Genomic DNA, 14,601 nt, shown 5'->3' with positions numbered 1-14,601 from the left:
ATTTGATATGGAAATAGAAATTTAGGGCTAGAAATACCTCACCACTATTAAATTCAAAATGAAAGACTTATAGAATATTAAAATCTAAATTGTTGGTCATAATTACCACATAAAAATGTTATATAGATGACAGACTTAAAATCCACTGAAATGATTTCATTTAACATTAATGTTTTTCTTACTCAGTCAAATTTTAACATGCAAAAAATTTTGCAAAATAAATGCCATTTTTTCAAATTTGAAAATCATAAATGAAAAACTGCTCTGTTCAGGCTAATACTAATTTCACAATAAACAAAACAAACAATAAACAAACTGCCAGTGGTTAAATTATCAATATGTATGCACTTTTTCAAAGGATATATCATATATTTAAAAAAGATAGATAAAGTTCAAAGAAAGGCAGCAAGATATGTACTCCGAAGGTACAAAAAAACAGATAGTGTCACGGAAATCTTGGACGTGCGGTAATGGGAGAGTTTGCAGAAGAGAAGAAAAAGGAGTCGGTTAGGCACAATGTATAGAATTTTTAAAAATTATGAATTGTGGGAAGATTTATGGAAAGAGATAGAAAGACCAAACTTTAAAGGGAAAAAACGACCACAGTTTTAAAATAAAAATAAGAATGCAAAAAACAAATAAGAAAAATACTCTTTTTTTCAACACAATTATTGTTGAATGGAACCAGCTGCCTGGAGGTTTGTTTGAGCCCTTTCCATCAAATTTTAGGAGTTTTAAGAATAAGTGTAAAGCAGCCACTGGGTGATAAACTTCATTGATCAGTGATTATTATACTAATGTAATTATTAAAATATTCTTTGAATGTGATGTGGACGGCGTGAGAAGTTGTATTGTGAAAGTGAATGATGTGTTAACGGTGTGTGATTTTGACCGGTATATGAAATTGAAGAGTGTGTGATTATGGTCCAAGTGTGGCGATGGACAGTGCGTAGTATGTACTCGTATGGTGTGAACCTAGCCCAAGGGTGATGGTAAAGGGGTAGTTAGTCATCTTTAAGTGTCATTGTATATAAGAGCTTTTTGTCTCAAATCTGTAACTTGTACCTGTATGTATGTGCATTGTAAGAGTGACCATTGACCAGACTTGATTGTTGCCACCAGGACAACTGCCTCATTGCAACGAGATTTATAAAATAATAATAATATTACACAAATCTACAGGCAGTTGATAGTTTTTTGTGGAGGAACAATATTCTATTTTGCGAAGACATACAAATTATGGAATAAAGATTGTCTATAAGTGTTCAAAGTCCCTTATAAGGGAGCTGATTTGGACCCCTTACATCTTGCAAAAAGCTATTATTATAGCACCTTGACTCTATATGTAGAAGAATAGGAACCTTTAATTGCAGTTGACAGAGAGCTTCATGTCTGTTTTCTTGAAACCCCCATGGATATATTATTTTGCATCAGACATGGAAGGTATTATTTCAGTTGGTACAACCTTGCCATTAATCATGTTCTATGATACACATACCACTATTGATATGGATTGTCTACAGAGTCTATACCCAGAGAGTGTTTAATTAAGGGCTATTATTGCATTTGAACCACTGTATTCAATGAATGATGAGAGAGTTTTAGAAAATTATACATTTACAGGCACAGGGCTTTTTTAAAAAATTAAAAAAAAAAATAAATTCAGCATAGTCTATTTTAATTTTTTACCAAAATTATTAAGAGCTGATTAAAATCCAATCTTTTACAAGTCACAATCATGAAAAATACAAACATGTAAACCTTAAAATCAGGTAAATTTGTTGCATGCTCATTTACCTTGGAAGTTTGAAGTAGTTCCCCAATGGAAACAAATGCTTGACTTCCTAAGACAGAGCTGCCAGTAGTCACGGGTGGAGCAGGCCTCACTGATGCCAAACTAGGCTGCTTCTCTGGAGCCGTCAGAAGACGTGCAAGTGTAGGTGCAAAGGCTGTAGCCCTCGGAGAGGGGCCTGAAGATGATGATGACCCTAGCCCAGAAGAGCTAGCTAAACCAGTGCCTGATTTTGTGAGTATACCATGAAGGAGGGACGTGGAGGGAGGAGAGGTGGCTTGTGGGGTCGAGGTCGGTGCAGAGAGTGACATTTGAAGCAGACTTGGCGTTGGTGGTGGTAGAGTTGACCTCGGTTGTGGGGTTGGAACTTCGGGCGGCACAATTGGACGAACACTAGGAACCTCGTTGCCCGCTACCAAAACAGGAAGGAGTGTTACTTCCGGGTAAGGAGGGGGAGGGGGACGGGCTGGTGTCACCAAAGGTCCTGGAAGCACAGAAGTAGTCGTGGTACTCGGGAGGATGTGCCTTGGTTGCCGTGACTGCACAGGGGCTTGTGGCTGCAAAGGGGGGGCAGAGGACAAGAGTCCCTGCCCACCCATACCTGGAATGACAGCCATCATCTGCTGCTGCTGCTCTGTTTGGCTCATCCTAGCGAACTGTACCAGCACGTCCTTGAAGCTGAAGTTGCCAGAACTATCCACGAGGGTTCCCCCAGTCGGGAGATTAATGGGAGGAACAGCCTGACCACCACTGCGAGATGATTCCGTACTTGATGGCCTGGAAGATTCTCTGGTGGGCTGCTGGTGTCGAATTGGGAGGGTGCCCCCAGGGGTACATCCATTACCAGCTGAGAGCAGGAGATAGCTGATGTCAGGAGTGCTCCCATCTTGTGGCTGGATCCCTCGAGTGCGAACTTGGGAGCCCGACCCCAGGGCCAAAGAAGCAATATTCAAGATTCCAGGTGTGCTCGTCACAGTAGACATGCCTGCATCTGTGGCTGCGGGGTTGTCAGATGGTCCACCGTCAGACCCAGCCCCCCCAGTGGGGCCACCCTCCCCAAGAGATGAAGCTGCAGCTGGAGATGGTGTCAAGGATTTGTTTCGACGACCTCTGAGTGGAACGGTCTCCGGGTGACGGGATCGATAATCGGCTATGATGGAGCGAACGTCCAGAATTGGTCCTTGCCGACCTTCCCCGATCACCTGATTTACATTCTTCGAACCATCCAGAGAGCCACACCCATTTCCAGATAGGCCCCCATTGGATGGAACCGTGGCCGGAATCAGGGGATTAGCAATGGATGCAGCCACAGACACCGGATTGGATTGCTGCATCATGTTCCGTCGATTCATGGTTCCTCCAGGGATTGTGGGTGGTTTGGGAAGGATTGGACGATGCATTCTTTGGATGTACGTCGTTGACACAATGGATGGGATTGAAGAAGTGGACAAGGGCAATGACTGAGCCACAGTTGAGTGGGGTAAAGTCGACGAGTTCAGCCCCATCATGTAGGAGCCTTGGGTCCCTTGGGTGTTTCGCATGGTTGCCCTCCCAGGGGACTGGCGCGAACCACTCCCTCCACCAACGTGCACCCTTGAGCCAGGAAGAGCTCCCCCAGTCATGCCCCTAATTTGCATGTACCACTCTTCATCGGTGCCCTCCTCTTCCGAAGATAGGTCGGCTTCAGTCCTGGCCCTCCTTCCCTCCCTCCTGTGTCGTCTCCTCTCCGCAAGGGCCGCCTCCCTCGATATGGCTGCAATCCTCCGTCGCCGCCTCAGTCTAATCAAATTCTCCTCCTTGGACTTCTTGGCTCGGATGATTTCGTCCCACTCCAACTCCTTCTGCTTCGCCATCACCCCCAGCATGTGGATCTCTTTCTTCAGTCTCTCCATCTTCCTGTCGAGGCTCTCATCTGACCCCCCGACACCCTCCTTCTCCGAGTCCCCCGTGAGCATGCACTCCTTCAATTCGTCCCCACCCACTTCCCCACCCTCACCCCCGTGATGACCACCACCTCCCCTGGTGGCTCCATCACCACTGACCATCCCACCACCCACATCTGTGCTGCCCTCAACTCTCCTCCGCTTGCAGCACACATCCCCTGACTCCTCGCTGCTCAGTCCGCCACTGTCCCCAAGGCAGCTTCGCTTCTCCCCGTGGCATTCTTCCTCGGGAGTCTCCTCAGTACCGTCCTCATGCCCTTCCTCCTCATAATCATCCGATGCTGGGTTGCTCGAGTCCACCTCTCCTTTGATTCCTCGACCCTGCTTGTTAGCGCCCTCCTCCGTTTCCTCCTGTGGCTCTAATTTGACCACACTGGGAGAAAAATCTTCTTGGTCCACAGCGATCGCTGTTCCCTTACAACCTACAGTAGGCACTGTCTTTGGAGGACTTTCTGTCACTTCTTTGGGTTCTTTTTTAACTTTGGAACTGGAAAGCGTTTCTTTGGATTGGCTATTATTCTTCTTCTCTGATGATTCATCAGCACTCTCTAAAATATGACAAGAATTATCATTATTGTATTGTTATTAGTAATAAATGATTAGTAATTAAGATAGTTTGGAAATAATTCTCTTTGAAATTTTGAAAACATCTTTGTCATTTAAATTGTATGAAAATTGAGTTCTCATTCATTGATTAAAATAAAAGAACTTGCCATCAGAACTTGTCATCAATTCAAGTTTTCTACATTAGAGAAAGTAATTTAAAAAAATTAAAACATAGGCATCAATAAAATGAGCACATATTATTAATGGAAATTTGATCCCACTAGGTAACCAATAATGCAATAGGAGGAAGACCAACAAAATGAAGTCAGAGAGAGTAAAAAGTAAGGTTTCAACTGACATTAAACCAGTATATAAATGCAGGAATGGGACTTAGCTAGTTTTTTAATTTACCTTATTGCGCGTTAATATATAACTATAGCCATAGCATGACTTTGACAAAAGGAATTAAGTTAAAATGACTTAAAGGTGATGGTACTACTGAGTGCTATGGTTAGCACCAAATTGAAAATCAAAACATTTTTTTTACATTTTTGCAATCGCACAAACAATTTTCTATTAAAGCATGTTATTATAATTTCACAGCATAAGACAATACATATCCTCTAACACTCCTATCAGGGAGTGTTATATGAGTGGTATGAAAAATCTCATTTAATTATGGATTAATATACTTCAATGGTTGCTTCGCTTCCTATTCCCAATACATCTACCAGAGTAAACAACTGTTAATTTAGCCCTTAAATGAGCTTCAGAAATATATGTGTATATGATACAGAAAATCATTTACTATTAAACTTTTATTACTTGGAAAATTATCATAATTTAACAAATCATTCAACATTTTACTACTGACAGAAACAAAACATGAAATGCATTCACTAATATTTTTTGCATATTTATATTTATCGATGACTAATACATCTACAGGGAATACCCACTTAATACTTTCCACAACTTAGATATTTGTACTTATCATGGATACCAAAACATTTCAATGAAGCCACCACATATGACTCAATTAATTTCACGACTACTGTATATTCTTGGCAGAATTCTTTTTTAATACTAAGACCATTATTTTTTACTGCCCACAAGAAAAACTTAAATGCATTCTCTTATGTCAAATAAACAGATCCCATCTAACCTTTGCCACCAAGTTGACCCGCAACTTTGACTGGAGATCCATCTTTCAAACCATCCTTTGTCCTTCCCACGCCACCATTCTCCTCACTCCCAGCAACCACTCTGTCCAAGTCCTTCACCTCGGCTTGTGACAAACTTTCCTTCTCCTGACTCTCCATTGCAACCACCACCATATCCTTCTTGGCCTCAGCCACTCCCTCCTTGCCCATGACCCCACAACCCCCTCCTCCAACCCCCCCTGCGCCCTCCACTCCATGCCCAGCGGCCACCTCAACCAACATGTTGCCACCGTCGTCCCCTTTAGCAAAATCCTCCCCTGTCCTTAAACGTTCTCCCTCCTCATACTCCACTCCCTCCTCCTCCTCCTCTTCCTCCTCTTCGATCTCCGCGACCAACTCAGAGGCACTGAGGCCAGGGGGCGTGCTGGGCTCGTCCACCACCTCCTTCACCACACACACTTCCAAGCCCTCATCGGGCAGGGTGATTCCCTCCTCCCATTCGCTCCCAGCCGCCAGCAGCTTTTCCTCCTCCTCCCCTCCCAGCAGGACCTCCTCCTCGTCTTCCTCCACCACCTCCTCCACCTCCTCCTCCACTTCCTCTTCCTCCACCTCAACCTCCTCCTCTTCCACTATTGCCGCTTCTAGCTCAGCCTCTTCCTCCGCCAAAGCACTTTTGATCGAAGGGGTGCCTTTGGTCGACGAGGATGACTCCTCCTTCGCGTGCTGCTCAGTCTCCATGACAAGCATCCTGCCTTGGCTGGTTCTGGCGACACAGAAGGAAGAGAGAGACAGAGAGGGGTCAAGCACCGCAAATCTATTACCACTTGGTAACCAGAATATGGTAAAACATGAATATATATTCTTCTCAATCATGATGTAAAAGAGAGACTTTCCTTGATATCACGTCATCGTCATTTTATCAGTGATCAGTCCCCTTGTGATGTAGTACTTTGACAATTCAAACCCCCTTTTGTGCCAGCCTACCCCAGGAAATCTCACTGCCATAAGTATTTTTAAAAGAAAACAAAATCAAAATGCTTCCTAAAACAAAAACTATACAAAATGAGTACTATATACTGCTTCTGCACAGTAGTTCACAGCCTTAATGGTATTAACTCATAATTTTGATAAAATGAAACATGGAGAAAAAGGAACTACAGTCACCAACTCAAAAGTTGAAGAGAAGAGTAGACCTCATCTGTTATTCTATGGTAGGTTAATAAATACATTCATTTGTGGTAAGAGAGGGACATATCCTGTACTAATTCTTTCTTCAGTTTCTCATTAAATTTTGGTAACCAGAAAAACAATATTAGTTCAGCCACATTTGTCCACAAACATCACCCAAAACTGAATCTAGGACTTCTTGACCAGCAACCAAAAGCACTCTGAGCTACAATTTCACCAAATAAGGTTATGTTCACTGCAAATCATAAATAATTCATGAGGAAAAAGAAAAAAAAACGTTGTTATCCAGTAATTATCCAATAAATGCTACATCATCATCAAGTGAAGATGACATAGCATTACGTCAAAACACAAGTCAAAAAACTCAAGTGCCACTACAAAGCTGAGAAGGATTTTTTCTCTTTCCTCCAAAATGGATAAATTCCCCATGCCATTAAACCAAGTCTCACGACTCTCATGAAACTATTCAGCGGGGTGAGATGTACAGCTAGGATCTTGGACATTTCAGTCCAGTCACACATTTGATATGTATTGAGGACTTGCATGATTTGAGGGGTAATACCATCCATGAACATTATCTCATTGCATTACTAAGACCCATCATGTAAGGAAAGAAATATACTTTAGGGAATTTTCAAGTGACTTCCTTAAAAAAAAATTTTAAATATAATTTCAATGCAGCAAAAAAAGGAAAATCCTGCATATCATATACAAAAAGAGATACTAGGAGCTATTATTGTCCATAGCATATGATTATTAGTTTACTCCATGAAGTGAACATGGTGATATTAAAATTATTCCCAAACAGTGGACTTTATATGTTTGACAATCAAAATGCTCAAGAATTTTTTAGCCACTTCTCAAAATATTAGTCTTTATTTATGTTTGCCTGCAATTTGTCAACAGGTATTTTCAAATGTCAAGAGTGATCATCAGCATCAGTAATAACAGCTTTCTGAACTTACAAATACATTGTATTAGCCAAACTTAACATTCACAAATTACCCCAAGGGTACACTCCCTTTACCCCAAGGGTACTCCCTTTAGCCTCATTATCCTTTAAATCAAGGGGTTAAATTATCTACCACATATAATCAACCTCCCAAAACACATAACAAATAATATACTGAATATTTGAAGTTACATTCATACAACTAAACCATTAGTTACATAGCGCATCATAATCAAATAGTTAATGCTATATTAATTGGATACATTCCAAACTTTTGGTTTGGAAGTGCTCTCATGTTGACGCTCTCAGAATAATAATTGATACAATTTAAATTACAATAATAAAGAGGGATCTAGAATTCATTAGGAAACCAACTGATTGAGACCTGTACTTGGATAATCTACCTTGCAAAAATAAAAGGAATTAGATGGATTTTGCCCTTTAAAAACTTTGAAAATAATTAACATCTTATTATTATAGTATTTTGTCCTAAGTATCCATAATTTAATACATTTTATCAAGTTATGTTTTGAAAATTTTGGCATATGACCTGGTTTCCTATTATAATCCTCAAGAATATTTTCTTCCTTCGATAACATCACCATGCTGACAAACATTTCTTACAAGAAAAAAAAACTCGTTACAATGAAAAGGTACTTTAATCTGAATCCTTTGAATGTTTTATTCGAATAAATGTACCCAACAAATGAAATAAATCTATATAGTTTCCTTATTAAATTTTGAGAATCAGTAGTTTCATAATTGCCAGGTATCAATAAAACTGATGCCTTTCAGGTATCAATAAACCTTACCTAAATTAAACTTTCAATTTCCTATTTCAACAGCTTCTGTTGTTATTGCATTCAATCTAGCGATGCCAATAAATTCATGAATAAAACCTGTTATAGATAATACTGATCATTATGGGGAATATAAAGATGGATAGTTAAAAGGTATTCGGTACCAGTTTTAAATATTTATTACCGATTAAGACACAAAAAAGTTTGCAGGAAACGTGAGGAATATAAAATTTAATTTAAAATAATGTATCAGGAATATACGAAAAAGTTAGTTTGGCATTAAACCAAGACATAGACTCCCCGACAAGCATTGAATTCCTTGCGTGGTCACATAAAATATTAATGCAATATGAACAAAGGAATTGATAGCACATGCAACGAGAATGAATTGAAAATGCTGGCTTTGACAATCATCGACTTAAATTCATCTACCAGTGAATTGGAAATATTTACTTCCTTTGATCCAACGAACACAGTCTTAAAATGTATTGTAATTTTTCTGAGTGAATTGGAAATTTCGTCTCAAAATTGACGACCCACATTACTTCACCTCCATTCCTCGGAACGGCTTCCTTCCTCGCCTCATCTTCGCTGACGGGCAAACCCACTGAGGAGCTAGAGTAATTAGTAAACAACAAAAATGTGTTTAAAAACCGGCCGAGCAAAGGCAAAATCGAAGGGATGCGGCCAAAAATCGGGGATTCAAAGCTGTGGGTCTAACCGACTACAAAAATAAATGTATGCTTCCAAGCTGGGGGCGGAAATACCGAGGAAAGAGGGTAGGAAGAGAAGGAAACGCCGAGGAGGTCCCCTCTACGTGAGGGCAAGTAGGAAGAAGCGTCTCAGGGACGGAGATGGTGGGGTAATAGGGTGGAGGGAGACGACCTTTCGGAGAAATTGTTCGGGGAAGGGGAATCGGGGAGTGGGGATGAGACGGGGGAGGGAGGGAAAGGAAGCAACAAATGCAAACAGCACCACGGCAATATTATCTTATCGCACACGGTGGAGTTTCTCGTCGCCACGACGAGTAGGACACTAGAAACTGAGGTAGCGCTGAGAAGAGGGAAAGTTATAAATCGGTCTTTTTTCCCTCCACACGCACTTTTATATCCGCTTGTAAACTTAGTAAGCGAAGTCTGGATGTCCGAACGGGAGACGACAAAATCGGCCGGGTGGGCGGGGATTAATTGAGGAACGTAACGTACACGAAAGACGTGTTTACACGTCTCCAAGTCAGAGAAAACCCTGCGTTATACCGCCGTGCTCACCTCGTGCGGAAACTGGGCACGATGACGATGTACGCAGGCGCGGCTGGCGTCCATGACGGTCCACACAACCAACACCACCACCACACGATCGCTACGATGGGGGAAAGCGTCGAATATCTCTCTTCCCCCACCAACAGTACCGCGCACCGCCTTGGATCGATCGAATAAGGACGATGGTGTTCGAATAGGGAAGACGCACACCACACCAGACACTCTCTCTTGCCCACAAGTCACTGCGGGAGACCTCTTGGCAACCCGCCCATTTGGGTTTCGGAAGAGCTCACACTCCTCGTCTCGACGTCGGCAGAAACAAATGACGAACGAAATGCTTCCCGTCCCGAAACACTAGGAAGCAGCTGCAACACCCGTCCCGCCCAGTGCGTCACGCCTTGCCTTCCAGCAGCAAGGGGGGGGGACTGTGCCGAAACTATAAGAAGAGACTTTGCTAGCTGCACCGTGTGCCACAAGACGGTGGAAGTCACCGCCTTTCCAGGCCTCCTCGGTTTCTGAGACTCTCTATCTCCCTCTCCTCCGTCGGCCTCTTTCGAATGGCAGGACACACTCCCTACCCTCCCACCTCCTCCTCCCCCCTGCTTGTCCCCCTTCTCTCCCTCCCCCCAGCTTACCCCTTGAGTTAGCCGTCTCCTTCCGCCTCACTCCACTCGGCGCCCCGCTCCCGATTCCCCCTTCCCCTTCGAGGCCCTCCGAGACGAGAGACTCTCACCCTTTCCCCGACCTCCTCTTCCCTCGCTCCCCACCCAACATCGAACCCTCCCCCTCTTGCCCAGCCGCCCCCACAACCCCTCACTCGCCACCCCCTTTCCACTCCGCGCGACGCCTCGCAAGAGAATGTTCACCCCTCGCCTTCGGATCTGCCCATTGGCCCAGTGAAAATGAAAGAGGCATCCCCATTGGTTCGAATCGTCGGAGGACATCGGGGTCGTGGGTTCCAGAGTTCGAACGTTTAAGCCGATTGGACGAGGCGAGCTTCACATGACCCGACTGCAGCGGGGGACATTCTTTTGTGCGACGCAATCTGCGGACGGACAAAACGGTAGTAGGGGAGTATGACTAACTCCAGGGGAGCGGGAGGGGGGGCGGTGGAATGGGGTAAGAGGGAGTGTGTAAGCAGGCTGTGAGAGGGGAGGAGGCGGAGTAGGTTGCGATGGGTGGGGGAGAAGGGGGCGAAGAAGGAGAGGTAGGTAGGGCGAGCAGACGGGGAAGGAGGGTTTGGATGCGAAAGCAGAGTGCAGAATTGTCGGAGGCCGACTAGACTTTTCTGTCTCCTGCGCATGCGTCCAGGCAAGTTGTAGAGAGAGTGAGCGAGAGCTCAGATGGAGTTGAGCATGTGTGAGTGTGGTTCAATATCGGGGAACTTCCTACGCCCTTCCCTCCCCTTCCCCCTCGCAGGAGGTCTTGGTGCTGGGGTGAAACTCTCCCCTGTCTAACACAACAATTCACAAATCGATGACGGAGAAGTCCACGTTGGTGTAACGAAAATAACCATGAAGCTTCTATGGGTGAAAGAGAGTGAAGTCTCGTTTTAGGGATTCCTTTCCTTGTACCGCCACTTGGTTTCCAGGAAAAATCTGGTAGCTACCCAGGAAATCAGAGCCTGGGTGAATATCCGGCGAAGTCAAGGGGGATCATCAATCGCAATGAACCCGGTACTATCCAGGCAGGAAGCACGGTTCAGCCAATCATTGGGCTCGCAATGCCGCTGTCTCATGAGCACTCCTCTGTACTCCTTTATCCTTTCTTTAAATTTCCGTCCCATTTTCGCAATATATTTAGTGGAACTCTCCGAGCACTTCAGTGCATACGTACACTCCACTCCTCTCGTCTTTAGGAACTTTGTCTTTAATATATGAGATCAGGTTCTTTTGGCATGAATTATTGTAAAAGGCAAATTTTTGGAAGGATATCTCTTTCGCAGTGATGTTGAAAATGTATTATTACCCCCATCGTACTACGGTGGGATAGATCATGTCAATAAAATTAGAGAGATTTAGTGAATAATAGATAGATTTATGATGCCACTTTTTCCACGAACGATAGGGATGAGAATAACATTGCCCGACCGCGGTACGTTATAATTCGCGTCAAAATTAGTCTGGTGTGTATTCACCTCCTGCCAAACACCCTAGCGGTGGCTTTCAGCGTACTAAAATATGAAATACTCTAAAACGTGTGCTTTCCCTGCCGCTCCATAGACAGTCGATGTAATTGTAGATAAATTGAGCGAGATGTAAATTCATACTGCACAAATAGATCGAAAGAGTATCCTCTTAAGAGGACATTTTTATTTGTACAAGAGTATGTGGATGTTTGTGACTTACCAACCAACAAAGTGTATTAAGTAATGGCCGTTTGTTGCGTAACAACATAGGACTTGTATAAGGATTCAAAATCACTCCATTACCAAAGGGTGTAAGCAGTATCACACGGCATGGACACAATTGCGCGTCTATAGATAATGCCACGCATCTAAATTAATAATTTCGCCGAACGCACTTCAGATATGATTCCTGATATACTTTTGGCAACAATGGACCTGGGTTTTCACAGCATGAAATGAAAAGGCAAGTCACAGTTAAAATACTTACTATGAATCTGGAATAAGTTCATCCATCGGAAGCGCAAATATTCTAATACTCACCTAGAATGGCAGATTGCGGTACTCCACGGATATTTTATGGTAGTATTTTCTTCCTGAACTAAATGTGTAGCTTTCATGTACGGTCACGCAGAAGAAAAGGTCATATAGAACTCCAACACGTTTTGAATCTCCCGCCGTGACTTATCCATGCTCAGAAAAAGGCAAGTGAAAGGTATTCAAACCTTTCATTGCCTTGAAGACATAGCATGAATCCTTCCTGTATTGCATTTGCATGTCCTTCACAGACATGAGTGGGACATTGACTGGCACTGACAGCATTTAAAACTCTCATCTAAATAACATGCAGACGTTGGATGGGCATGAAACATATCATACAGTAGATCCGAATTTTAACTTAAAAGATGTTACTCGTCGAACCTCAATTGAATTTTCAAACCTAGGCTCGCTTCCCAGAATTAAGAGTCGATTTAAAAAGCTCTCCTACTAAGAGCAATCTCAAGCATTAGCTAGGGTGTCCTAAACCACATTCCATCCCGTGCATATGTGATATGCAATTGCTGCAAAATAGTAATTGCCATTGGAGGCTCTGCATGATTTACTGACTCCTCATTACCTCTCGTCACACTGGACAGTGGACAATTGCCGCAACAATCAGCAATGGTTGGTTTTAGTTAGGTGCTGGTAGAGTTCTCATCTGACGAGTTTCCGGGTTGCAGGCACAGCTCTTGTGCCACCTGTGGTTCCACACGGCGTTTCAGAATTCCGCGAAATCGCAAGGTTTAGGTATTGGTCGTGGCTGTTGAAAGGAATCACCCGGGTCGGAACCTGAGACCCGGCGCTCAGTAGCCGAGCGCTCCACCCACTCCCAATGCCGTCTGTCATTATGGAGGCTTGCATGGAAAGACGCTTGGATGTGCACCGGTGGCCCAAGACATATGCCGGTAGCTCACATGAAAAGGGGGGCCTGGAGAGACGGCTTTCCTTCTCCCCCCTTCTCTCCCGGTCCCTTTTCCCCTCCTCCATGCCCCTGTAGTCCCTCCACCGTCTCCGCCTGAGGAGTATCGTGATTGAATAGAGCTCGCTGCCCTCTGCCTCTCCTCCGTGGACCGACCCACGGCGAGCAACAGCGGCTCCCCTCTCCTCTCCCCCCTGCCGCCCACAATGTACCCCAAATCCTGGGTACGCCATCGGGGGATTTGTGCTGGGCTGTCCGACATCACGTCCGAGGGCATCTCTCCATCCACAAAACATGACGAACGAGGTCGTAGAGAGGAGAGACTAGAGAGAACTTGGTGCATTCAGCCAACCATTCCACCCTTGCCGATTCTGGTTTTTTTTATTCCAGGCGCTAGGAGAAAAGGTCAGTCAAACAACAGGCCAGCTTCCGACTAAACAAACATTCAATTTCCGACGGAATCTCGCTTCCCGGTACTCCGAAGGCTGAGTAATGAATGGAGCATCCTCTTCAATCATTGAACAATTAAGAGAGAGGCGCCATTAATCAGCGTTCATCGTATTGACGAGATTTCATCGTAAATTGAATACTCATCAGTGTCGAAGTTGACTTGCGGGTTGACCTTTCCCACGAAAAATACCCACACCAACGATTAAATTATTTTTCGCATAAATAAGGATCCATGGTTTTAAATTAAGCAATGATTGGAAAGCCTATCATCGCGTGTTTTGTGAAGTCAGAATGATTTTTTGTGGATCTTTATGCGTGAATGTATGTACGCTGAGAAAAAAATTGACTCCGCCGGCACCATCATACTCTCCGACCATTTCAAAGGTCGAAAGTTCAAAATTCACCTCGGGTAAGTATGACGCAATATCACATATTAAACGGTTTGACATGGATTCACACACTTGAGTAACTAAATCATGAACCCAACCACTAATTTATCACCCGAACTAAAGAAGGCGACAAAAACCATCAGTAAGGTATTTATTCTTGGGATAAAAATCCCTAGGGATCCCATTTTCGCCCAGAATTCACACGCACATCTTTTCGCGCATTACATACATTTATCCATAGGGTCCACCGACACCACGAAGCAACAAACACTTTTTTAAAAATCCGTTTAAACGGTGCATTTCATTCCACGCGCCCTGGTGCCCTTACGCAGCACACAGAAAGCTCGCATGACACACCTTGGTTGCGCAAGAACATGGAAATTGTAACATATTCTTCAGTGAATTCAACCTTAGAAGAAAGACAACGAGTCTAAAGAACAGCTGAAGAAAACCCACGAGTGCATTTAAATGCGAATTAATAAATGCATAGCATAAAACGTCCTTCATACATCCCTCATTCCTGGATGCACAGCTC

At 43.7% G+C, this 14,601-nt stretch overlaps 1 protein-coding gene across 1 annotated transcript in view; it reads right to left on the bottom strand.

The window, feature by feature from the left end:
• The window catches only part of LOC139692477 (uncharacterized), a 75,834-nt gene that overhangs the window by 13,870 nt on the left and 47,363 nt on the right, over positions 1-14,601 (bottom strand). Inside the window, exons 2-3 of the mRNA XM_071590693.1 lie at positions 5,447-6,207; positions 1,798-4,283 (exon numbers count right to left, since the gene is read on the bottom strand). Coding sequence (XP_071446794.1) covers positions 1,798-4,283; positions 5,447-6,207 — 3,247 coding nt within the window. The remainder of the gene's footprint in view (positions 1-1,797; positions 4,284-5,446; positions 6,208-14,601) is intronic.

This window comes from Hetaerina americana, unplaced genomic scaffold, assembly GCF_022747635.1.
Source record: "Hetaerina americana unplaced genomic scaffold, ioHetAmer1.1.p SCAF_4, whole genome shotgun sequence".
Lineage (NCBI taxonomy): Eukaryota > Metazoa > Arthropoda > Insecta > Odonata > Calopterygidae > Hetaerina > Hetaerina americana.
Note: the sequence above shows the minus strand (reverse complement) of the source record. Positions and strands in the feature narration are given on the sequence as shown.